This window comes from Rhopilema esculentum, chromosome 11 (assembly GCF_057945365.1).
Source record: "Rhopilema esculentum isolate cy_ngs chromosome 11, ASM5794536v1, whole genome shotgun sequence".
Lineage (NCBI taxonomy): Eukaryota > Metazoa > Cnidaria > Scyphozoa > Rhizostomeae > Rhizostomatidae > Rhopilema > Rhopilema esculentum.
The window spans coordinates 2,162,833-2,188,569 of record NC_142825.1 but is presented as its reverse complement, the minus strand read 5'-3'; the positions used below and the strand labels follow the sequence as shown (position 1 = coordinate 2,188,569).

General features: G+C 36.5%; 2 protein-coding genes and 1 long non-coding RNA gene across 3 annotated transcripts; 1 reads left to right on the top strand and 2 right to left on the bottom strand.

The window, feature by feature from the left end:
- Positions 1 to 980: 980 nt before the first annotated feature.
- On the top strand, positions 981 to 2,668 carry LOC135687273 (uncharacterized). Its single transcript, XR_010516181.2, has 2 exons — positions 981 to 2,298; positions 2,340 to 2,668. It is a non-coding gene; the product is annotated as an uncharacterized LOC135687273 (long non-coding RNA).
- On the bottom strand, positions 2,291 to 8,318 carry LOC135687272 (heparan sulfate 2-O-sulfotransferase 1). Its single transcript, XM_065203796.2, has 5 exons — positions 8,038 to 8,318; positions 6,949 to 7,335; positions 6,328 to 6,425; positions 5,927 to 6,084; positions 2,291 to 3,104 (listed from the first exon to the last, which is right to left on the bottom strand). The coding sequence occupies exons 1-5, from the start codon at positions 8,185 to 8,187 to the stop codon at positions 2,872 to 2,874; spliced, it is 1,026 nt and encodes a 341-aa protein (XP_065059868.2). The 5' UTR covers positions 8,188 to 8,318; the 3' UTR covers positions 2,291 to 2,871.
- A 6,557-nt stretch (positions 8,319 to 14,875) lies between these two features.
- On the bottom strand, positions 14,876 to 24,813 carry LOC135687454 (uncharacterized). The gene is made up of 5 exons (XM_089111331.1): positions 24,714 to 24,813; positions 18,463 to 18,519; positions 18,038 to 18,095; positions 17,616 to 17,673; positions 14,876 to 16,429 (listed from the first exon to the last, which is right to left on the bottom strand). Exons 4-5 carry the CDS (start codon positions 17,646 to 17,648, stop codon positions 15,641 to 15,643), a joined length of 822 nt encoding a protein of 273 aa, XP_088967457.1. The 5' UTR covers positions 17,649 to 17,673; positions 18,038 to 18,095; positions 18,463 to 18,519; positions 24,714 to 24,813; the 3' UTR covers positions 14,876 to 15,640.
- Positions 24,814 to 25,737: the final 924 nt, after the last annotated feature.

Genomic DNA, 25,737 nt, shown 5'->3' with positions numbered 1-25,737 from the left:
AAATTGTTTTCAAAAATGGGCGTTTTCCAACATTTTGAAGGGCATGTTAATCTAGAATTTTCTGATGCACAATTGTAATTCCCGGAGAATAATGACAACAACAACTCATTCTTAGTTGGCAGCCAAAGCGACCTCCAGATTTGCTAACTGAAAAAGCAAACTTGTGTTGGGAAATTGAAATGAGGATAGTGATTAATCAACTCTTAAAGCAGGCACCGCACAGCCATTGGGCTAGCAGGGGCTATAGCCCCCTTCTGTATAGAGTATTATATTAAAGTTGTTAAAAGGTTGTCGCCTGAAATCATCACGAACGAACGCACTATCGTAACGAAACGTTGTATTTCATTAGTCTCATTCACGAATGATCACAGTCTAAAATGTAACTGTTTCTTTTTATGTCATCGTTTTCTGGCAACCTTTCAGTCATTATAGCTGGACTTAATATTTACAATCGTCGTAAATGTTGGAAACTAAGGACGCAGGACCTTCCGTGTATCCTTACAAGGATCTCAGCCAATTACCCAACACACCGTTACAGCCCTGTGTGTTATCGGTCCATAAATACTGCTAAAAGTTGCTAACGCGGCTAGTAAAATGTGATTAATTTGCCCACACTTTATCTAAAATGTCACAATTTTTCTACGTTCAAAATGGCCTTTGCTCCTCTTCTTTCAACTTCGATTCTAATTTTCATGAATTTTTCCGAGAAAAAAAATCTAGCCCCTCAATACAGAACCTCAAGATTCTTATTTGCATCCGTATTTCATTTTGTATCATTTTGTTTTAAAGCGTCCATACTTTCGAGCAATGGATATCGATATTGAGTATGCTTTTTAGTCACCGGTTTTTCTCGCATAAGGGAAACATATGGGCACCGGGTTTTCACAAGTTTTCAGAAAACAATAGCCACCGGTTTCAATATGGGCGCATAGATAGCATACTCCAAACTGTCACTTTGAGGGGCGACTGATTTCCTCAATTTTAAATTCTTCGGATACTTTGGAACTCTGTCGGAATTTGGTGGGGGTTCAATTCAGTATGTAAACAGAGGAACTGTAGTCAGTCAGGGAGAAATGTAGCAATTTTTCGCAATTGAAATTTTAGATCAAAAATTCAAGATTTACAGAGAAACATAGCTCTTATAACTTGACTGGTTTTTTTAAACCTGTGCAATCGGTCTAGATCCGCGACTGGTAGTAGCAGTTCTTCTAGACTGGAAACCTCTTTTGCTCATTTTTTAGGTTTTTTATCTTGCTTAATGATATGATGTATTTTCTAACTTGGTTATCTTGTTGCTTTATTGCCATTTTTATAGTTATTGATATCTTCTCTGAACCAGACTGCTTATAAAAATTCAGTAGAAATAAGCAAGTATTTTCTAAAAGGGCGTTTTCTGGCGTTCTAGAGGGCATGACCTCAAAAATTTTTCAATTTGCTTGTTAAAGCAGGTTAAACTAGCGTAAAAACTCTATTAAGCCCCCTCTCCCTTTTAAGCCCCTCTCACCAAGCAAAAATTTAAAATAAGCCCCCCTCTCTAATAAGTCCTTCTCTTAAGCCCCTGATGTCAAACAAAGAAAACATTCTTTGGGCGTGATCGTGAAATTTTATTTCAAGTAGCGTGAAAGCGTGATTTGCAATTATTTTGCGCGTGAATGCGTGATTCAGCATTCACGATTGTAAAAAAGGGCAAATATGCTTGTCTGAGACAGACAGAAGTATTGTCTTTCAAGAGAAGAGGAAATGAACGTGGAAACTCTGGATTATTTATGAATGGTTATTTTTGGCTGTTTCTTGGCTTGATAAAAAGAAAATTCACTTCCTTTCTACCGGCTAAAAGAGGTTCTGATAAAATGAATATAGCAACAGTAGCTGTTCCTTGCCTTCCATTTGTTCGGGCATCTGCCAAACAATTGAAAGGCGAGATAGTAACTTTCCGGATAACATTAAAAATCTTTAGAATCTAGGAAGGAGACCAAGAAAACAGTATATAGAAGGGTTCACTTTTATTTCTCAAAAAACTGATAACATTTTTTATATTTTCATAACACAAATATTCCAGAACATCTACAACACTTGATAGCATTAATAAAACAAAAATTTGATAACATGTATAAAACTTTTGATAAAATTTGACAAGATATGTCATTTGTCAAACATATATTGCTGAGGAGTGTTTGAAATGAGGCGATCTGGTAAGAATAAGAGCAAATTCAGGAAGAATAGTCTGATATCTGTGTGTCATGAAAGTTTTCTCAAAATATTATATAGCTCCTTGTTTACGATGATATAAGGGGCACTGTGATGTGTGCGAGCATGGTGCAAAGGACAGCAGCTCGGAGGTAAGGTCACAGTGGCAGGCAGATGAAAGGCAATTAAATGCTCTGCTTGTAACGTATATTTTTGCTTGAATAAAGACAGAAATTGCTTCAACTTGTGGGACTGTTACTTGGCTTGTATAAATATACTTTTGTCTAATTGTAGAATGTCTGAAACGAGTTGAAATTTATTTCTATCATATGGCTAAAAACAGACTTTACCAAATTTAGCATAAAAGCAAGTTTTCCCAAATTTTGTAGTCCTTACGTAATTACATATTAAATTTTTTTCAAATATCAAAATGAGCTGGAAGTTTGCAGATACAACAGTTGATAAACATACCACTGGAAATTATAAAATTTTGCGGAAAAAATAAACACATAATGAACAATTAAGATTTACCCCCTTTGTGAACAATTTATCGAATCGCATTAACATTTTACTGGATTTTTTATCATAGAAATTTGATGTCCCCTTATGTAAGTATTGTACCAAAAATTGAGTCTGCATTTGTCATTACAAAATTAATTTATCTACTTATTGCTATAAATTGCTCTACTGCGTAAAATGCTTTATTATTTTTACTTTTTGATACAAAATTTTACTCTTTTTCAAAGAATTATTGCCTCTCTTTCTAAACATAGCATCATATTGTTGTAAAAACAAACCACGTACGAATTGATAAAACTCGTTTTCAAGCTTCCAGATATCTGACCTTTTGAAATAGTCAATTGTTTCTTGTGTTAAAGGTTTCTTCTGCCTTGTCCTCCTGACATGTACGCCACCACCTGAAGAAAAAGTTCTATTTTAGCTGGACAGACTCCCAAAAACTAGCTTCAAATCACTAACAGTTAAAGAAGATTTATATTCACCATCTACTGGCCTGACTTTACACTGTCCCATTTATTAACAATTAGTGTACTTGATTCAATGCTTGCTTCCCAATTCTTTGCTGTGATAAAACGACAAATGGAAAAATAATTCTTTGAAGACAGTAGGTAAAAATACTTCTTTCTCGGGAGGCCCTACCAACACTCTAAGCTTGGAAGCAGTATATGCATTATTTGGTTTTTAGGGACATTGGGAAAACCATCCTTGAAGTAGTATATGCATTATTTGGTTTTTAGGGACATTGGGAAAACCATCCTTGAAAAGCATATATTTAAAAGCTTTATTACCTTGAAGGTAAAGTTGACAATGACCATTTTCAGATACAGTAGTTTGCCCTTAATAAGACACACTACTATAATTATTGTTTTTTGAAGGCGTGTCACATTAATGGTTTTCCCATCACTTCCTTTTAGCAAAGTGACCTTATTCACCCCCAAAATGGCGTGGGTTGTACCTTGTATATTCCTCATTGGGGTGGGGAGGGTGTTCTTGTATAACATCCTTGTACAATAGTTAAAAATAGAATGTTGTGCATGTAACACTGTAGTAAACAAATAAAGAAGGCCTCCAAAACACAAATGACCTTCAATATGTCATTTTTGAGTAATCATAGCAGTCTTAATGCCGGAAAATAATTTTACCAAATGCAGGCCTTGCCCGGAAAGGCGCTCGATCGAGCGCGCGCACCTAGAGCGCAACCAAAAAAGCCTTGGAGAGCGATTTATCGAGCCTTTCAAATCATAAAAACAATATTACCACGGAGCGAAATAAATTTTTGGAATTTGTTGAATAAACTTGATCAAGCACAAACAATCTTCCCAACAGACCGCAATATTATGATTTGCGTAAGATTACCTCTTGAGAAAAAACTCAGCAAATTCAACATTGGGTTTTCGATACCATTCTTCTGTTGAAGTATTATTTTCTGTTTTTTTTCTTAATAGCTTAAAATCACCTGTGCAAATCAGCGATCAGATTTCCTCCCAAATTATCGCACTGCTTTTCAGTTTTCATTTGCTTTCATGAGTAGCAAATGTTCTAGCGTGGCTTATAGAACGGATATCATAAAAAGGAAACAAAGTTAAATGTTCAACTTAAAGCCATGGGTTTTGATGAAGCAATATGTGAATCTTTATATAAGAGTAGTGATACTGACAGTTTAAAAGCTCATTTTACATATCAAGTGATGGCAACTTACATATTTAGAAAAATCTGAACAATTTTGCGACTTTATTTTATAATATTTCTATATTAATATTAACATAATGTTGGCTGCATGTTTTGTTATTTTATATCATGGTGCTTTTTGGTATCACCGTTGAATTTCCTATTCAACACTTCTTCCGAAGCTCTCGATATGAAGCTCTCGATCTTCCAAAGCTCTCAAAGGATGCTTTCAAGGATATTCTATTTAGAGGTGCGAAATAGAGTGCCTATGGTTTCTAAGGGACTCTTTTCGTAGAGCACCTTCATTTTGCTTATAGCAAGGCCTGCAGATGTGTCACTTTTGTGGAAACATCCAACATAAGGCAGAACATGTGTCAAAAACACCTAGCTTGCAACCTTAATATGGTATCATGTGCATCCTATCCTGGTCTTAGACTACAAGTCGAAGAATGCACTTTGGCAGACGGTAATAAAAAATATTTGAGAATTTGGAAACTATAAAGCTAAAATTCAACTGTGATTAAAAACAAAAGATGGCTTTATCTAGTCCCAAAGTCAAAGGGTAGTAATTGTGGGAAATCTGTCATGTTCCTGAATTATACAGGGACTGGTTAGCAACAGTTTTGATACTACCTGGAGAAACTTTAGAAGAGTGTCTCTTTGGAGAAACAGATGGCAGAGTGGAAAGGGATTTTAAAAACTTGGTATTTCCATTTGATTATATTAAATTGAAAGATCTTAAATGGAAAGATGTTGGGTTTGAAAGGATTATTCTCCTTAAAGTTTGTTTTTTCGTATTCTTGAGTCTATTCAATTTTTTTCACTGACATATATGCTTTACAATTCTGAGAAAAGATGAGGCATCTTATACATGGCAAGACATGGTAACAACTAATCTATTAGAATTTTAACATTGAATTAAGAGTTGTCTTATACAGAAATGCACCCTATACACTGAAAAATAAAAATACAGTTTACTTCAAGGTAAATAAACATTCATTTATGCCGGAAAAATTTAAAATCATTAGAATTATCAAAACAAGTCTGTATAGGATGGATCAATAGGATCATTAAAGAAATATTTTGCAGAAAGCAAAGTAATTGTAAATGGCTTTGAAAAAAGCAAGCATTTTACGACATACTAAAAGCTTTTTCGTCTGACACTCCTCAGAGCATAAAACGTCAGAATCAGGGTCCGAAAGAACACGATGAGAATATATACCCAAATGTGGATCGAAATAGGCCAATCAGAAAAAGGCAAGCACCAGACCAGTATGGTTGACCAATCAGTGCCGCGAGCCTAAAGAAAAATTACCAATGGAGTCCGAGAGCGATTGGTCAACCATACCGGTCTTTAGCTTGCGTTTTTCTGATTGGCCTATTTCGATCCACAACTGGGTTTATATTTTCCATCGTGTTATTTCGGAACCTTATTCTGACGTTTTATGCTCTGAGGAGTGTTAGATGAAAAAGCTTTTAGTATGTCGTAAAATTTTTGCTTTTTTCAAAGCCATTTTCAAATTCTGTACCGCAAAAATAATTGTAAATATACCTTTTGAGTATGCAGATATAGCCCCTTTAAACATTCTTGGCAAGGTGTTATCGAGAATTCTTATAAATTTGTCAACTTCTTCTAAAACCCCAACAACAAGGTACTGATCTACTAAATGCTTTTTTGCCTGTGCCAAAGCCCATTTGCTCCCAGGATGCCTAGAAATGACCAAAAATATAAAGAAATTAGCATTGGATAATGAAAAAAGGTATGAATCAAATATAGGATAATATTTTAAAAAAATTACTGAAAACAGGATTTAAATTCTAAAATTATGCTATGCATATTTTCTTCCATTGCTGAACACGAACCTTTAATGAACTTTTAAATACATGATTGGAAAAAAAACAATCACTTTTGGTTGGGATGAGGTCTAAAAAAATAGAGGGGTAAATACTCACCAACATCTTGGGCTGTTTCCACAAAAATATGGGATCTGCAACCAAAGTAGTTCTGGTTGACAATCTTCACCTTTCTTCTGAACACATTCATCAAAAGTCTAGAAAACATCACAATATCTTTCTGACAATAATAAAATCAGGTAAGAAAATTACAAATGACAAAAAGCAAAACTATCATAAAAAGTTTCTTCTACAAAATCACTTTTAAAGCTCTAAACAAAAGATCCTTTTCCTAAATACACACTGTTGACCTACGCAAATCAGTACAAGGTGTGTTCATGTCATCAGTATCAGGCTCTGCCACTGATAGAAGCTGTTTGTAAATCAGTACAAGGTGTGTTCATGTCATCAGTATCAGGCTCTGCCATTGATAGAAGCTGTTTGTAAATCAGTACAAGGTGTGTTCATGTCATCATTGTCAGGTTCACCAATAGAATGGCAGCATTAAAATCATGATGCTGCGTATTTGGGTTTTGTTATGACTTAATGCTTTCAAAGCAACCTCCAGCAGAAATAAAACACTAGCCAATATGAAAATAGTGAAGTGAAGAGCTACTCAATTCTATCCACACATCATCATTTCAATTTTAAATAATCGAAAGAAAAAAACAATGTGCCTACTGTTTTATCACCACTCCTTTTTCTCTTCTTATGAGGCAGGAAATCATCACCATATCTCATAAAGTAATAGAAGGACACAAGTCTTTGAAGGGGGTCTCTGATGATATTTATATAAACAGGATTTGTGCTTGATCCATACTTCACAAAATTTACAAATGGAAAGTGTCCATGGAAGATGACAGGTCTCACATCTTTCCACCTACTTATATTATGAATAAGCCAAGATTCACCAAGAAGTGTCATTGGTCGCTTTATTGAAATGTTGACATACAATGAGCTGAATTTATTTGCATTGATCAGTCCATAGACAACTTTCATGAAACTGGTGCTGCCTGTCTTTGGAACTCTGTTGAAAATCACTACTAGGTCATCATTCATAGTAGAATCCTGCAAATACAAAAAATGGTGTCAATGTTTTAATTAGCTGCAATGAATATTTTAAACTGTTGTAAGGAAATCTGAACCAGAATGGGAACTTTGTTTTTGTGCACAGGCAAGTTTATGTGCCTGACTGTGCGACTGTGCGCCTGAAATTATGCACTTTTAAGAAATTTGTATTGTTGTTAATGTGAAATGTATTCGAATAAGGACTTTGCATGGCCAAAATGCAAGTGTGCGGATGGAAAATTTGAGTGCGCTGGCAATATATCGGGGGCATGCTGCAAAGTTTCCAGTCTGGACCTGAAAGGCATAGTCATATGAATATTTCTGCTTGCATTGCTCGCATGAGCTGCATCTTCGGGTTTCATCAATATTGCCCAATCAATAAGCATGGGAGTGGCATCATGCTCACTGATTGGCCAATTTTTAATTAACAGATGGCGGAAGCAAATTTGAAGGGTGTGGTTGTAAAAATTTTCAGCTCACGCTGGTAACAGGGGCTTTCCCTGTTTCACATTTGCCCTAGGGCCTCCAAAACCTCTGGGAGACACTGGCGGGTGTACAACTACAATGATGGTAGATCTGGTGCACAGGAAACCAACTTTCCATTATACTGGGTCATCATGAATAGTTGAATTTCAGAGAAAACCATGTTTCTGAAGTAGGTAATTGACAGCTCATCATCAAATAGCTAAAACAAATACTTACTATCTGAACTCTTGGCTCAATGGAATGCGTTATTTCATTGGCAAGCGTTCTGAAATAGGTCTGTTTCCCTGGGTCATATAAAATAACAAAAGCGAGGCCCAACATGCAGCATGCCAGAATCAACAGCATGAACGTGAAACGAATCTTCATCTCAGCGAGTTTTTAGATCTAGCTAAACTAGGGAGCTAGAGATTACAGTCATTTTCTATCTTTGTCAAAGCATGTGAACTTTATCCTTGTCTTAAAGTGGCCGCCATAAAAACTTATTGCTTAGCCTCGTTTTGAAAAATCGAGCTAAGGGGGTGGACGACCCTTCCAAAGTTTTGCATAGCCCCCAGTTGGACCCCCAGTTTCCGAGAAAAGATGTTAATAACAATTAGATCTTTGGGTATTCTGTTGCTACATATTAGATTAACATTATTTTGGTTTCAAGAATGACATTGACGCCATGTTATTCTACTTTGGATTTTTTCTTCAATACTTTTATATACAGAGCCTTTCCAAAAATGGGTTCCGCTTCAATATTCCCAGTGACATAGCCAGCAAAATAGCATTGGTTACCTTCCAGCCTGTGTGCTGAAAAGTAGGACGAAATTTAATCGCGTTTATTATCGGTTGTTGATGACAGCACCAGTCACAGTTGAAATTTATGAAACCCTAACGAGAATAATTGATGATCATTCAAACTCACTCGTGCTAAAGGCCAGGCGCGGTCTGGCCCGGGTGGCAAAGTGGCGATCCCCACCGGGCCCTCAGACATGAAAAGTAAAGAAAATTATGGGGCCCTTTCTGCAAAAATTGGAGTGGGGAAGATAATTTTCATAAACTGGAAACTACATTCAGTCACAGCCAAGGCCCCTAACATGCGTGCTGGCAATTACCTCTACATTCAGGCACGTAAATAATAGGGGGCGTGGGGGGCGTAACGCCCCCCCCCAAAGTTTGGAAAATCAAGTTACAGTTGGAAAACTTAACGGTTGACTTGGAATTTTTTCTTAGGACCAAACTTGTGAATTTTATATTTTGAAAGTTTTTTATTTTAAATGTAAAAATTCTAAACATTAAAGTTCACAGGCTGAAGCTGACCCATCCACTAATCGTTTTCTATTGTGAATCCCGTCTCCATTGGATCCAAATTGCACAATTGCCCCGTTTGCTTTCTTTCTGACGGGAGTTGAATCAAATTACGAACAGGCAAGGTGAATTTCCGGACAAGAAACTTGAAACTTTACAGTTCGGAAGAATAATTCCCGTATTGATCAGAAAATATTAGAGTGGGAGTTTTTTAAGAAACTACGAGTAGTCAATTCAATAAAAGATTAATAATCTTTCAGTACTAAAAATTCTCAACGCTTCTTATAAAAACGAGTTTATGCTAAACTCCCCCTGTTATTTGTTAACGCCCTTGACCCTTATCATAAATTCCTATGACAAAACTGCTGTAAAGCAAGAACACATTGCAAAAACTGCAGTAGAAGTATTTGATCAAAGAAAAGTGTTTCATCTTTCGAATCAGGCATATGCACAAGTTTGTTCTCAAATCATCATTTCAATTGTAAAGAATGAAAAGGCATTTGGCTCCTGAAAATTGTTAGTAGTTTTCTTCGATCAAGAACAAAAATTAAAGGCTCAAGTTCTTGGTGCTTCTATATCGTGAAAAAATGTATTCTAGATAAGATTGATCTGCGCCAATTGATTAATTGATCAATTTAGATAAAATTGATCAATTGATCTGAAAAATACTACTAATCATCAATTATATCTAATACTGGTTTTGCTTTAATGTTGCTTTACTTCTTACTGTAAGTTTAAATGTCTGTTTCATGTTAATCAAAATTTAAAGATTTAGGCTTTTATGCTTTAGGCTAATTATTGAGTAAAGTTTTGGTAATTATAAAGAAAATAGAACTATGGTGTTCGTGCTATTTACAAATATCAATTTGGTAGGTACAGTAGATTTACTGGTCAAATGAAAAATTTCTTACTTAGATTGGAATTTTCATTCTTCCACGCCCCCCCCCCAAAATTAGCAACTTGTTTTCGTCCCTGCAACTTTGCGAAAGAAGCGAAATAGGAGCTTTGCAAAAACAAACTTTCGCGTTTTAGCAAAAATCATGGACTTTGCGTGAAAAACTTTTTAATTCAATTGAGGTTTCCTTTCCTTCTATTTTTATTCCACATGATACCAGCAAAACAACGAAAAAGATGTAAAATTTGCCCAACAGAATAATTCGTCGTCAAAGTTTTCAAGAGGATCAACAGCAAAATTTTCTGGATATTTCACAAAAATAGATTTTCGCAAATTTAGTTTTTCAGGAAGTTTTGCGTATCAATCATTCGCGATTTTAGGCCATGAACGCTAAAAAGCGCAAAGGTTTCTTTCCCTCGCAAGTTTCTTCCCGTGAAAATTTCTTTCCGCGGAGGTTTATTCCTTGAAAGTAGTAAGCAACAGTTAAGGCCTTCCCCTGCTGCCCTTTAAGTTTTTCTTTTCTCAGAACACCTCTGCAAGGTGCATGCTTAAAAGTCATGGGCTCGGACAAAGGTTGAAAAGTGGGGGGGGGGCAAGGGAAAATTTAACATCCATAACAAAAGATTTTGAAAAAACTCTATTGTTTTCCAAAAAATGGGGGGTGGCCAAGGCCCCCCCGCCCCCCCCCCCCTTCGTCGGAGGCCCTGAAAGTTATAATGAAATTTTTCAGTTTGCTAATTGTTAAATGAACAACGTGTTTAGAATAATAAAGTTTGGTACAGACTAAGGAATCTGTACCGTTTTAAGTTCTCTCAATGATGTTTTATTGTGAATAAGTCTGAAGGTCACTAGATTTCAAATTGTAACCAAGATACTAACCTAGACAAATGAAAAGATGACACATTAAAGAAAAGAGCATGCAATTTGATTTTTTGATTATTTTCTTGGCTCAATTTCAGAATACTTTATGTAAAATATATATTAGGTTCGCCTGAAAATATTGCAAAAATTGTTAGACTTTGATTGTTATTTTGAACTGTTATCAGAGTTTCTTAGAGTTACAAATAGAACCATTGTTGTGCTGTTATTGTGCAAAGTTTAACTCCATACATAGAATCCTCGATTTAAATAGAGAACCACAACCGTCAATAATTGATTTAAACTGAGCATACTTTAGCCTTTTCTCGCATTAGTTGGTGTGGCTCAAGAAAGTTTATCTGCCACACCCTGAACCGGGACCTTTTGGTTTGCTGGCCACCCTACATTTATGAGACTGAGCAAAACTAAAATATAGCAGTTCGAGAAAAAATATTCGCGAGCTTTATCAATAATAATTATAATTTTTTGAGAACCACGCCCGTATCTGTTGCCACGCCCATTTTGTCGGCAAACAACTGGTTTTGCACCCCCCTCCAATGAAAATTTTCTAGCGACGGCCTTAGTCGAGTATTGCTAGTTGGGTTGGGGGGCGAGGGTGGGGTAACATAATAACATATTAACGGGGGTATGTGCTGCCCATACAGCTGGGTTTTTTACCATCAATGATTCTAAACATTGACAAAATGTTGACAAAATTATCCAAATTCATGCATAAAAATGGGTATTAAATGGCCTTGTAACATCTCGCAATATTTGGATTTATAAAAAACATAGCTATTATGAATGGACTGGTTGTAAAATGTTGATTGCCCGCTAAGATTTACTACAGATTTATCCTGCTTAGGTTCGTGGAGTACTTCTAAGGGAACAACTCCGCTCCCCGTCTTATGGCCCACCTTGTCACAGGCAAACTTTTCAACCTTCGCGTTTTTGTGCTGGTGTTACAATCTTTCTAGTATATTCTAATAGAAATTAACATAACGAGAGTGGTCAAAGTGGCCATCAATTATCGATAAGATTCTATAATGTTTTCTTAGATTTCAGGGCACTTCTTACCCCCTGTGCCCCTCTTCGAAGAAGGCAGGAGGGGCAGCTGCCCCTCCAGCCCCCCGGTGTAGGCGCCCCTGGCTGGAAGGTGGCGTGATTTTCTCTATACAAACAGGACCTTAAATAAATGAAAATGTGATGAAAAAGAACTTTTTCCTTAAGGTTTATCTTGTAATTTTTTTTCTTTTCTTATTTCGTCAAATAGTATGGTTTGTCAACCGGTGTCCTTAACCTGCACTTTTGAGTTTTCTTTTCCTGCTTTTAACTATTTCTTAATAAACTGATTTTACGTATAAGAAAATCAAGAATTAATCTTCCAGGAAATGCCAAATCGCCGAAGCTGTTTTGAATTTGAATATAACATTTCAAAAATTGAATTGTTTTGATTTTAGATTGCAAACTGTCGCCTGGTTTGTATTTGAAGCACAAGTTGACTACATTGAGTTACAAAAGATGCAACACGACTATTCTCGTCAGCGATAAGATTTTTATAACCAAAACCGTAAACCGGAGCTGGTATTGTGCATACGATAGGGGGGACTCATAATTTCCAATATGTTCGTATTCAACGATGTTTTCTGCATAAAAATATATAACTCCTGCGTTTAAGTGATTGACAGGAATCTCGGATTGCATGTCGATAAAATCACAATCTTTCTTACCAAAATGGGACGGAACCAAAGCTTTGCAGCTGAAATCTTTTTCTTCGATTTTCTTTATTGGTGGAAGAAACCAAGAATAGTTATCGGTATAATCTTGTTCGGTACCTAGACGACCGGGTGTAGGAAAAAATCTTGCAAAATGGGGAGTAGGTATCATTAATTTTGGCACTGTCGTTTTATCAACTGGATATTTAACTTTTACAACTTCTCTTTTTCCTTGAGCAATTGCCCGCCTTGTAAGAATGAATCGTAAACTGTTGGTAAGGGTCCTCTGAATATACTCCTGCCTACGGGAGGGGCATGCTCATTTTTTCAAAACCACAAAGGTTTTCTAAAAATTGATCCAAATTCTATATATTTTAAAGAGAGTGGACATTTAACTAATCATGATAAATATCTATCTTTATTCTGGATGCATGAATCCGTAATTTGAAAAATTGAGAGTGCATCTTGATCACCGTTCAAACATTTTCTCAACCAAACTAATTCCATAGTTTATAAGGTTTAAAACATATATCGAGAAATCATGATCCATATTTATACCAGTTTCGAGAAAATGAGCCGTTTATATATACTAATCATCGGAAAATACCCGTGTTGATATGGAAATCACGAAAAGACAGTATCTTTATGGCTGGCAAGTCATTAATCCCAAAATGAGCCTCCTCCCTCCACTAAATTGCTAAGGCATCAATTAACTTTCGTATTAGGTATCCTCAGATATTGAAAAAATGTCTCTTGCTTTTGGTGGGTTAATTTACTTTGTAATTGGGCATTGAAAAACAGCCAGTATGTGATGAAATGCCCGCCCATACTCTTTTAGAAAATCATGAAAAACTGGCCACTTTAGCTCTTATATCTTTAGCTCTTCTTTTTTAGCCCTTATATATTTGCCAACCTTGCAAAAGGCATATGCTGTCTAAGAGAAAATAGTTCAGAGATTAAATGACGCAAGTGTTGTGGTGTTCTAGATAAAAATCACTATATCAGAAGAAAGCCTTTCCTTAACCCTATCCCTATCCCTGGACGACTTTGACGAATGCCTCAATTCTGAAAGTTCTTGGCATACGGCCTTGCGCACTGTTGCAACCTTACTATTTCATCGCTGAGATTATATGTTGTGAAATGAAAGCATATATGCTATTACCACAAAATCGCGAGATAAAATACGATAAGTACGGTTGGGGTTAAATGGAGGGGGTTTCAAAAATCATTAAATATATTCAAAATTGATTTCAAACGACAATATTGGATCTTTCATGACGTCATCGAGATGAATAAATAATTTCCTAAGTAATAAATGGGAAAAAATCGCTTCAGCTCAAGACCTGGAGAATGCCTTCGTTTGATGTAAATTAAGAATCCCTACTCAGCAACACAGCACTAGGTACCACCTAAGAATATTTTCTAGCGCCACCCCTGGCAATTAACGCAAATTTCAAAAACATCTAAAAAGTCAAACCAACGCAACATTGAAAAGTTAAGAAAGTACAACAAGAAAAGAAAATGCCACTCGGTTAACTCCTCATTATAAAGCTCAAAATTTAATGTAAACAAGCTTAAAAATTTAGCCAACATTAACTTAGACCCCGTTTACACTGTCCCGTGCAAGTTTGGAACCGTGACAAAACTGTCGCGGTTCGCCCTTCCGTTTACACTAGCACTGTGGAACCGTGACGATTTTGCTCTGCTATCCGGAACAGTTTGGACCCTGCTTTGAAAGCGAACGAATTTTGTACCGTCACGGTTCCGTTTTTGAACGGGACAGTGTAAACACCTATCCGAGACGATTTTGTCACGGATTCACAAAGAGGTCTTTTGTATGGCTGTTTCAGGTAATCGAGGCTTTGATTGTGGCGTAACTACGTTGTCAAATTCTGAAGAAAATGAAATTCTGAAGAAAAGACAACCACAGAAAAGGCTTATATCGTTTCCCAGTCCAAGCCTTGATTGGACTTTGCAGTTTTGTAGTCTAAAATAACACTGAAAATTAAAGCCACCTTGTCGTTCGTCCAAGTAAAGTTTTTATCGGCCTTCCACTGCATTTTAACTCTCAATAAAAATTCGATTGTTGACTTCGGCGGCAAAATAAAAGCCTTGGTTGACTAAATACAGCTTCTTCTAAACAATGTTCTGCCTTTAAATTCTGAAGCCATTACACTGTACCGGTACAGTGTAAACGGAACGGCTAAACGAAACAATTTGGAACCGCGACAGTGTAAACACTTGCGAACCGTAACGGTACAAAATTGTCCCGGGACAGTGTAAACGGGGTCTTAATTAGTATATAAAACGATTATTATAAAATTCATATCTGACATAATATTATAATTCTATTTCCGAATTATCAATATTTTAGAAGGCAAAAAATTTCGTCGTGACCGAACTTTGTCTCGTTTATTTGTCCTAAATTTGTCTGGAATAAGAAACGAAATTTTGTTCGTTAACGTAACTGGAATGGTCTTTATAAAATGCGATATAAATTGGGAAAGGCCGTCAATCTAAAATATATTATTTAGGATTCCTGTTTAGCCCCTTAACTTTACTTTCTGTCTTTATTCATGATAAGCGGTTGGATATATCTAAAGATGATACAACTGCGCAGTAGGCATACTTCTGAATGACCACGAATTCTGAATTAGATACTTTCAGAATGGCTCAACGGAAACTAATTCATGCAAAGCTTGACAGAAACTTCTCCCCAATGTTTTCAGACACCAATACAGCCTTAAAATTAGGCAACCTAAACAAAGTAAATACCATTGGTTGTGACAAGACTTGGTCTACGGCATTGGAGTAATCTTGGTATATCTTGGTAAGGATTGGCCTATCTGTTGACGTAACAATGCCTTACCAAAGTTCAGATCTGAATCCTCTTTCAGCGTTAATGTTCAAAGGAAAATACGTAACATCATTCAAATTTGAGAAAACATTGTTAAGCCAATCCTACGCTAAAGTTGTACACCAATGGCGTAGGCCACCTTTTGTCGCAACTCCGAAACCCTGAAGAATTGAAATCGCGAATACTGAAATTCAAGTGAAGCGTTCAGTTCCTTTCTTTTTTTATTTTAATTTTCTTTGGAGGTTCGTCATCGGTTTCTGAAGAGTATGATCTTTTCTTCTTCTTTTTCTTTGACTTTTTTGGCTTTGTGATGGTTGATGAAGGTGAGGACGAAGATGATGAAGATAGTTCATCGAGTAGTGTTTCAATTAGACTTGAAACGGGCTGAGTTGGTTGCGAAATGGAAGAATACTGGCGGAGGAGTGGAATAAGATGTAACAGATTGTTTGAATATTTGAAAGCTGGCTCAGGGTTTGGATGTAAGGTCATTTTATTAGCGTAGTCAACAGGGTTGGATATGAGTACTTGTGCAACCTTGAATTGGATTGCCAAGATAAAGAGGGCACATCCAACTTCAAGAGCAGTATCCAACTGTTTGTCCAGTTGAGCTGATGTAGAAAGCATCGCTTTCAGGAGGTCCCTGCATTGGTTTTCGCTTGGATTCATTGGACTGTCTTTATTAAATGGCGCGAGTTGTGTTACAAAAGGCTGAATATTTTTTAAAAAACTTGCCAACCTCTTCGTGGTAAAAAAATCTGCCTTTTCTTTCAAAAGATCGGTGTTCCCCTGCATTGTTGCAGCCAGCTCAGAAACTGCAACGTGCGGACGCCTTAGCCATTCGCATCCCTCCGGTTGAAGCCGGGAGAGGGTCTTCTCCTTCGAGGGCATACCTTCTGCCCGGCCGTAAGGCCGTAGAAAGTTCTTCGGGAAATGGTTAAAGTACAACACCCCCGGAGTTTTTTGTGGCCTAGAAGAATTTGAATCATGATCCATCTAGAGAAAGAAAGAAGGGAATAGTACTTAAAATATAATTATAACGCGTTGTAATTAATGCCAAGCATTTTAAGGCAGAAAGCTTTGGACATTGCCATGACAATGCTGTGAATCTATTCTGGCAATTAAAAAATACTATTGCATTACTTCTATATTTGATAGGAATAAAAAAAGTCAATTTTTATAGATTTATCGAAAGCATCTCATCTTCAAAGACAGCACCAGAAGACAATGCTTACCAAAATTTTTCCCAATTAGTACAGCATTAAGAAAGAAAGCAGTTTTCAGGTAATTGCAAAAACAAGGATAATACGGGAACTGTTTCGCAATGAATCAATTTCTCCACTACGGGTATATGAAAGTTCATTCTACAGCATTTACAGTCACATTATCTCATTTCCGATTGGCCCATTTCGATTCAGAGCAACTGGGTATATATTTTCCCAGTCGACAGTTTTCGATCTTTGTTCTTACATTCAGTGGCGTACCCAGGGCTGCAGAAGTGAGGGCTCTGGGGCACAGCCCCAAATTTTGTTGGGACCACGCCCTTCAAACACGTGCAAAAATGGGGAAACGCTCTTTTTGCAAAATTTTCCCCCATTATTTGATTCATGTTGGCTATGGCAAATAGCAAAGCATTTTACAATTGTTATTGACACAAGCATACAGTATACTACCCCCCCCCCCAATGAGTCCTACATTGTTTTTGGACAAATCTCGAGGACCATATTTTAGAAAAATGGGGGGGGGTCCCCCCATTCCCCCATTTGGGTACGCAACTGCTTACATTGTATAGGTTGCAAGAATTTCAGACGGAAAGCTTTAGTATGTTCTAAAATGTTTCCTTTTTTAAAGCTATATCTAGACATCTGTAGGCAATTACAGATCACAAACTGTATTTATTTTAAATGTCTGCAGGGCATAATCTAATCATTAACGTGGATGTCATGACTTTGCAATCATAAATTAAAATATTATTTTTCAACCACATGGAAGGCGACCTGATATTATTCATTATTGTGATATTATTCATTAAGTCTCACTCTATTGTCGCTTGAGCAAAATTGCCCAGAATAAATATTTTCTGCTATGATTAAGATTGACACCAGCATTATATGAAAAAACTCCAAAAAGGAATGGTTATTTCTACAGCAAAGGGATGGGTTTTTTAAAGAAATGAACTTACCGGAAAAAGGCAAGGCTCAAAACCTCTTTTCATATCGATTAATACCAAAGTGTCAGCTCTGTAATGTAAAGACAGAGTCATTTAATGGGTTCTTTATACCTTTACATGAATAAATGATAAAATAAACAGTAATAGATGCCCATGTAGCCTGACTTGGAAACAGAGAAACAACAAAAAATATTCACTTGACCTAACAGAGGTAGCCTTTAGAAACACCAGTCGCCTTTGTAATGTTTTTTTTCTACCGAAGGAAGTCCCTGTTTAAACTTTTAGTCAACTCTAAATGAAAAAGATTTGAAAATGTCTTGGCTTCATTAAGCAAATTTATTAAAATAAAATAGCCTACTTTCATCTAAAATACTATCAAAGAAAAAGGTTTTCTTTTCAGCAATGGAAGGGTAGTCTTTAAAATATTTACTTACCAGAGAAACACAAGGTTTACGTTGTCCTTACTAGCGGAAATTTCGCAGAATATCAGCTCTTTAATGTAAAAATACAGCATTATTAAAAATGGTTCTAATACCTCTCCGTGATTAATTGATAAAATGAAAAATAATAAAAACTCATGTGCCATGTCTTTGAACAGCAATACATCAAGGATTCGTTAAACCTAACAGTGTATAGGGGTATCAAAGACAAACCCCAGCCGTTCTTTGAATTGTCGATTTTTACCGAAGGAAGTCTCTGTTTCAACGTTCAGTCAACATCAAATGGAAACTTTTGAAAAAGTTTTGGGTTCATTAAACAAATTGATTCAAATAAAAGAACCACCTTCAACTAATTTATGATCAAAGAAAAAGTTTTTCTCTTCAACAATGAAATGGTAGTCTTCAAAATAGAAACTTACCAGAGAACCACAAGGTTCAAGATCTCTTTATATGCAAAATATCGCAGAACATCGGCTCTGAAATGTAAAAATACAGCAACGTCAAACGGGTCTAGCATCATTAAGATCCCGCCCAACAGCAGTCCTTTTAAAGTAAACCCCTACCTTCGATTAAGCCCCCGCGGGCTGATACATTGTCTCGACAGAAATAGGTTTATCCCAAAATATCTATATTTTTAAGCACTCTTACCAGCAAGGAATAGAGCTGGAAAATTTTCCTGGTAGTCTTTTGGCTGCTGTTATATACGACCTCATCTTCAAATAAACTTCCAGGCTTCAACTAATGGCAGTAGTTCCTCTTCTGCCTAATTCTATTCTGTAACCTAGGGGGCCTGGGCTAAACCCAATTACATTGAAATTATGTCAATAAAAAATTAATTTTGTCATTCACAATTAATTTTAATCTCTTTTAAAGGTCAGGATTCGGGAAAGGAGGCAATAAATTTATTCCAAGATTCAAGGGGACAGTAGGCCATTTGTTAGAATAAATTTGATTCCAAAGACAATCGGAGGTCGCGTAAATTTGTTAACCGGAGGTCTCGGAAGCTGTTGTGTCATTTGAGATTCTTTTTATCGCCACCTTCCACGCTAGATTGCATTGAGATTTTGTCATATTGAGATTGCATTTGATATTTTCCATCAAATTGTTCATATTTACTAATTCCCAACACCTTTTAGAACTATATCTGTGGGGTAAAACGTAGTGAAACCATGTTGACATATGTTCTTAGGATTCTCCTTGTTATGACTTCCAAATGAGTTGTTTTTCTACTGATGACTCTCCTACACCTCTCGAACAGTTTAGAGAGCCATACACAGGACGTTTTTGATATCAATTGTGGTTAGCTGATTTGGGCTGATTGTCGACTCCAACTTTTGTATTGGGAGAGAAACTCGAACAAATTGTCAATAACCCAACGGAGATGACAAAGGCTCGGTTCTGATTGGTTGTTAAATGGAGTGCAATCAAAACCGACAAGTGGACATTCTTTTGACTTTAAGCAGGAAGAGAGCTATGACCTGCAACAATGAGAACACACATGAAGAAACGAGAGATTCCTTTGCCGATAATCCGCAGCAGTAAAGTACATTTTTGCCTCAGTGAATAAATGCCTCCTATTTCCTTATTTTTAAACGCAGTCTTCGAGATTTCGGAAGTCATTCCACGTGAATGAAAGGACCCAAGGAATGCTTGTAATTTGCACCTTAAATTTTGGCAGGTCATTCAAGGCCTTCTAAAAAATATACCGCTACATGAAACTTGAATGCTTCTGTAAGTACTGAAGAAAACCTGTTTGGATACTTGAAAACCTGTCTTTTCGATTAAGTCATTCTATTTCAAAAGTTACCCTTATCGACAATGATATGGTATTATCCATGATAAGGAAGTTTTATCCATTAAACCATGAAGGATTATTTTTGCATTTGTTTGCATCTGAACACATTGTTCATTTCAGTAACCGTAAAAGTTCTGAAAAGCAGCCCCAGCCTTTGCACCGAATCGACGCAGTGTATTTTCTATATCTGCGTTTAAAATGGTGCGTTTATGGACTTAAAAAACCTGCAGATGTCATTTTCCTTGTAAGAAAAATTACGCACCCGGGAGTTTTGTGTTAACTGTTTAGCAAAATTGCGATCTCACCTGGTTTTTAAATTTTTTCTTTTTTTTAAAATCTAGTTTCCTGTGCATAATAATCTCTGGACATAGCCTATGCATGATAAAGTAATTAAAACTACTTTGCTTCTTGCTATTTTTAGCTATTTTTAAATTTTAGCTATTTTTCTGTTGCATTTTTTTCTATTTTTCAATTTTTGCTGGTATATATAATTACTTGAGTTTAGTTGAATAAACTCATGTTTTTCTTACATTTTGGGCAAAACTTAGACTTGTGGGAACCTTGTTTATCGTTTACGTGGTTTTTGTACGGGGTACAATGCGCACCATGCAATGCTTCGAATGTTTGAAAAATGGAAGCAAGCTTAGAACATGGGAGAGAATGTGGCGCTATCCTAATGGATCTCTCCAAAGCGGTCAATTATACTAGACATCACCTCTTTATAGCTAAACTAGAGGCTCACAGATTTAGCCTTGAATCATTGTGGCTTGTTAAAAAAGCTACTTAGAAAATAGGCATCAGAGAGTCAAGACTAATGGGTCATTCAGTACCTACAGTCATTACTCAAAGGTGTTCCACAAGAATCGGTTTTGGTCCCCTGTTCTCGAACATCTACATAAACTATCAACTGCTCTCCTTAATGGATACGGTTAGCTGCCATTGCGCGAATGATACAACCACAAATGCGTGCGATAAGAATCTTAATAATGTTATGGTGAGGCTAGAGAATGATTCACCCAGAATATAAATATCTGTTTGCTGATAGTTTTATTAAGTTGAATACAAACAGCTGTTATTTGCTCATACTTGGCAGAAATTTTAGTCAGCAGGTCAAAATTTATACAGAAGATTCTATCATGGTAAATTCGAAAGAGGAAAAGCTACTAGATCTTGTCATAGACTAAAGACGCATAAGACTTTTAAACACATATCAGTAAGGTGCGTAAGAAGGCTGGTAGCAAACTCTTTACCCTCGCGTCGATTTCTGGATATATGGATTCTAACAAACTAAGAATCTTTATAAGAGCCTTCGAATTTAGCCAAATTCAATACTTCAACTAGTTTGGTTGTTCAACAGTAGGCACCTGAATGATAAGATACACGAAAGAAAACAGCCTTGAGAATTGCACACAAGAACTATGATGTCAGTTTCAACGCTCTGCTAGAAAAAGTTGACTCGGTAAATATTCAGCTAAAGAACCTGCACACTCTTGTTACTGAAATGTATAGTAAAAAGGAGATATCAACCCCCTTTTGTGAACGAGATTTTTTGCGATTTGCGAGCCTCCAGTAATTCATAATCTGAGAATCAAGTGAGGTCGATAAGCTGAAAAATCGTGCAAATTGTGATCAAAGCATGAAACTTGGCGAAAATACACACTTTGATATGCGTAACAAGATAGGATATAAACCTCTTCTGAAAAATGCCCCTTTGTGCTATTTTTAGACTAGGGTACTTGTGCTCAGTCAACGGAACATGTTATTGTGTTAAATTCTTTCCTGTTAGCTTTACAACCAAGAAACTTTGAAAACTTACATAATTTGATATACCGAAAAAGTTAAATGTAATCTCTCAACTTTGAAATACCCCCTTGTGCTTTTTTCAGACAATGGGCACTTGTGCCCAGTCCTCGGAGAGTGTAATGTGGTTAGTATCTTTCTAGTAGTTATAAAGCCACAAAACTTAATAACTTTATAATTTAAGATGATAAAAAAGATTAAAGTGGTTTCTTAACTCAAAAATACCAATAGTGCTATTTATAGACCAGGGTACTTGTGCCCAGTCCACGGAACGCGTTAACATGGCAACTTTCATACAGTTTGCTAAATTCTCATGAAAGTTGGTAAACCTTCACAGATTGATATACTGAAAGAATTTAACATGATCCCAAAACCTAGAAATATCGTCGTTCCACCTAGCAGTTTTGGAATCTATCTACATAAGCACGAAAAAACCGCTACTGTGTTGACAAAAAGAGTTCGTTTTCACCTTAGGACTCCATTGGTAACATTCTCAATAGGCAAGCGGCACTGATTGGTCAACCTATACAGTCATGTGATAGTGTTTCTGATTGGCCTATTTCAATCCACAACTGGGTATATATATTTCTTAGCGTAGAGTTTTGGATCGATGTTCTGACGTTTTAAACTCTGAAGAGCGTCAGACGAAAAGCTTTAGTTTACTAAATGTTTGCTTTTTTCAAAGCCATCTACAAGTTTTGTACCGCCAAAAAATTGTTTGCGTATCAAATTGTATATTTTCGCCAAGTTTCATGCTTTTATCACAATTTGCACGATTGCAGCCTGTTATGTGCCTTGTCAGCCCCACTATAATGCATTTATGCTAGTAAAGGTTAGAGCAACAAGTTACAGAACCGAGTCTATTAAAGGTAGAAAGTGCAAAATGAAGATTTCACCTCTTTTGACTTAAAGCTTGGAACGAAATATCTATAAAAGAAAAAGGGATCTCATTGCTTTTTCAGTTTAAACGAAAATAAAAACACATTTGAAGAGCTCAGCAAACCCGAAATGACACACGACTCCCAGGAAGATCATATGTCTGCTTTGATTCAATCATTGATATAACCTTGTTTGTTAATTTTTTATTTTAATTATTAGATTTTTATTCATTCCTAACTTGTGCTTTAATTTCCGGTGGGATATCGTGAATAAATGTGAATTTGATAAATAGAACAAAAAAAGATAGAGAGCAGCGCATTGTTTTTTTCTACCCAAGCACATGAAAAATTCTCAATCTATTAGTGTGTGTGTCAAGAAAGAAATTCGTTGCTGGAATGGCACTGACTGCACATGCAAACCATGTAGGATGTTCGTACCACAGTTTTGATTTTTGTATTACTATCGTGACATACATAGGTGGACTTTGTTATAAATAGCTAAGATTAAAGACTTTATTGATTTTGTTTTAAAGTAAACTATATGCTTGAAATTCAATGCTCATAACTGTTGAAAATATAAGAGGACCTTCAACCCGCGTTTTTTGTTCTGTTATTCAAACTTGTTATTTTGTCTATAGACCGTACCACAAGAATCTCATAATCAGGTGAAAGTCATATCGCATATCGTATTTCAGTTAAGTTGTTTGAATTCGCATGAAGGTCGCTTGATACTTTACCAAATTAGTTTTATATCGCGAAAGAACTCGCACGGTTGGGGAATTTCCAACATAACCTTGTACGTTCTTGTTAGGTGTGTGAATTTAACTGCAGTAAATTTCACTATAAATAGTTTTGTAGAGCCAACTTTAAATAAATTGATTATTTTTATTATAGATTGTCCTACCATTCGAGAATATACATACTATAATGAAGGTGCTTGACTCATATTTGCCCTTGAAAAATTATTCTTCTACCCAAGACGGTTGAACGATCTAACAAAATACCTAAAAATATCCTTGTAGGGAATGATGCACTGCATGCTCTGTAAATACTTTCTTTTTTTGATACCCAAAGTTGACCGAGAAGTTCGTCCGAGTAGTTCGTCCAAGAAGTTCTTACGAAGAATCAAAACAGTTGCAAAATCGAAGAGAAAAAAAGATGTTCTAGGAGCCAAAGTAGATTAGATACTTAGAGAAACAGTAAATTTACGACCCTATTGGAAAGAACCAATTAGAAACAATAACCACACACAGTATTCCCCATGATTCACAGGCACATGGATAAATCAAAGTTAAAAACCAAAACTTAAATACCGCTTCAATCATATAAAGTTTAGACCAAATGTGCAGAACTATTTAATTTAGCTCCGTTTACAGTCGCACTTCTTTAGCAGTCACAAATTTTCAAGTAACAGTTGAAAACGGTAAAAGATTAAAAAAGAAACACTAAGGTTGAGTTGGAGAAAAGTCGCATTACGTGAAGGATAAAAGAAGTGGAGTCGGTAACAATTGCTAGTGGAATCTAGCAGAAAATTGGTTCACTTCTAAAACCTCTTTCGAATCAGTAGAGTGAGATAATTAATCAACACAGTTAATCTCAACTCCACCTGGCTCAAAACGTCCCTCCAATATGCGAAACGCTGTAAATTGCGTCCCAAAGAAAAATTGTTGCCAATCTCTGATTTATGGAAAGTGCATTTCAAATGCACCTTGGGCCTTGCAAAAGAATGGCAATCCTAAATGAAATCACCAGAATGTTGATCACTGGTAAAGTGCATGGCAATAACGCTACCCCTGGTTAAGCTTTTGACCTTAAAAAAGTTATGCTACTCCTGTTTCGTGTTAAAAACAATGGTTCGCGTTCGAATTTCCGTGCCATATTTCATTTTTATAAGCAACAACACGAAGAATAAGTGGTGACTTCAAGAAAGGTTTCTAGGGGTGATCATGATCTAGCGCCTCGCCTATCTTAAATCGATGGAGCACTGTCCCTTCCAGCATCATAGTTCAAACATATTAGAGTCAAGGAATCCGACGAATCAACAGTTAAATTAAAGCAGTCAATTGCAAGTGTGGGCGAATGCTAAAATGACGTGCAGATTAGGATAAAAAACATAACAGAACATAAAACGAAACGTAAAGCGAGCATCTGAAGTGAATTAAATCTGAATTAAAAACAACTACCTAATTTTACCAACCTCACATCTGGACGTCTTCTCTCCAAGTAGATTCTTCGCCCCTGCTCGCCAGCTTTTATCATGTACAATAAAGTGCAAGCACTTGCAATCATTCAATTCCGGTCATCAATCAAAGGTGGCTCGTCCTCCCTGTCACGTCCATCATGCAGGCACCGCGGAGCGTTGAGAAAAGTGGGGGGACTAAAAAAGTGGGGGGGGGCTAAACCATATAAAAAGAGGCTTTTCTGGTAGTTTGATACTTAGTATTTTGCCTTTTTTGGAAAAAGTGGGGGGGGGGGGGGCTAGAGCCCTCCTAGCCCCCCCTGCTCCGTGGTGCCTGTCATGGATAGACCTACAACATGTAAAATTGTTGCGCGCATTGTCACATCCTTTTTTCTTCAGATTTGCGCCGTTTGTCGTCAGAAAACGCTGATACAAAATTTGCAAATGGGATTTCTAGATTTTAACTAGACATGACTTATGCTTTCTTTTATTTTTCAAAATGCTTATAAAATGAAGGGCTCCGATGGTCTCCTTTACCTCTTGGCAAAGTAACGTAGAGAACTGGTCATGTGTGTAGTAAAAACCCGCGTGTAAGAACCTAGGAATTCCAGAATCTTCTGGCAGAAATTTGCCTTTTTAATACGCAGGAGCGGTAGCTCGAGTGTTTGATTTTCGGAATTCACATTTGAAAGCAGCGGTATAGGTTATCAAATGTGATTAACAAACATGCCCTGCTGGCAATGTGTCATCACAATGTCTCTCCAGATAAGATATAAAACACTGAGCGCAGAATGGTCTAATATTAAAACTTAGACGAATCAGAAGTTTCGTTCTTTGTTGACAGTAACCAACCAGAATTGAGCTACAGTGGATATTCCGAGCTAAAGTCGGTCTGGGGATTTGCTCTGGAAAAGGCATCGAAGACAATGAAACCCGTATTATAATTTTTGGCGCGAGCTATAGTCAAGCTATAGTCAGGTTTGAAAATGGCCTTTTAACCAATAGAATATCAGTATCCACGGTACTTCTCCGCTCTCTGTCC

Coding starts and splice junctions, on each gene's coding strand:
- LOC135687454 (XM_089111331.1), bottom strand. CDS start 17,648: ATGAAAAGAGGTTTTGAGCCTTGCCTTTTTCCG. Junction 16,430..17,615: donor TTGAGCCTTGCCTTTTTCCG/GTAAGTTCATTT, acceptor TTCTTTCTCTAG/ATGGATCATGATTCAAATTC.
- LOC135687272 (XM_065203796.2), bottom strand. CDS start 8,187: ATGAAGATTCGTTTCACGTTCATGCTGTTGATTCTGGCATGCTGCATG. Junction 6,085..6,327: donor GGAAACAGCCCAAGATGTTG/GTGAGTATTTAC, acceptor GGTCATTTCTAG/GCATCCTGGGAGCAAATGGG. Junction 3,105..5,926: donor TATATCTGCATACTCAAAAG/GTATATTTACAA, acceptor CTTTTTCTTCAG/GTGGTGGCGTACATGTCAGG.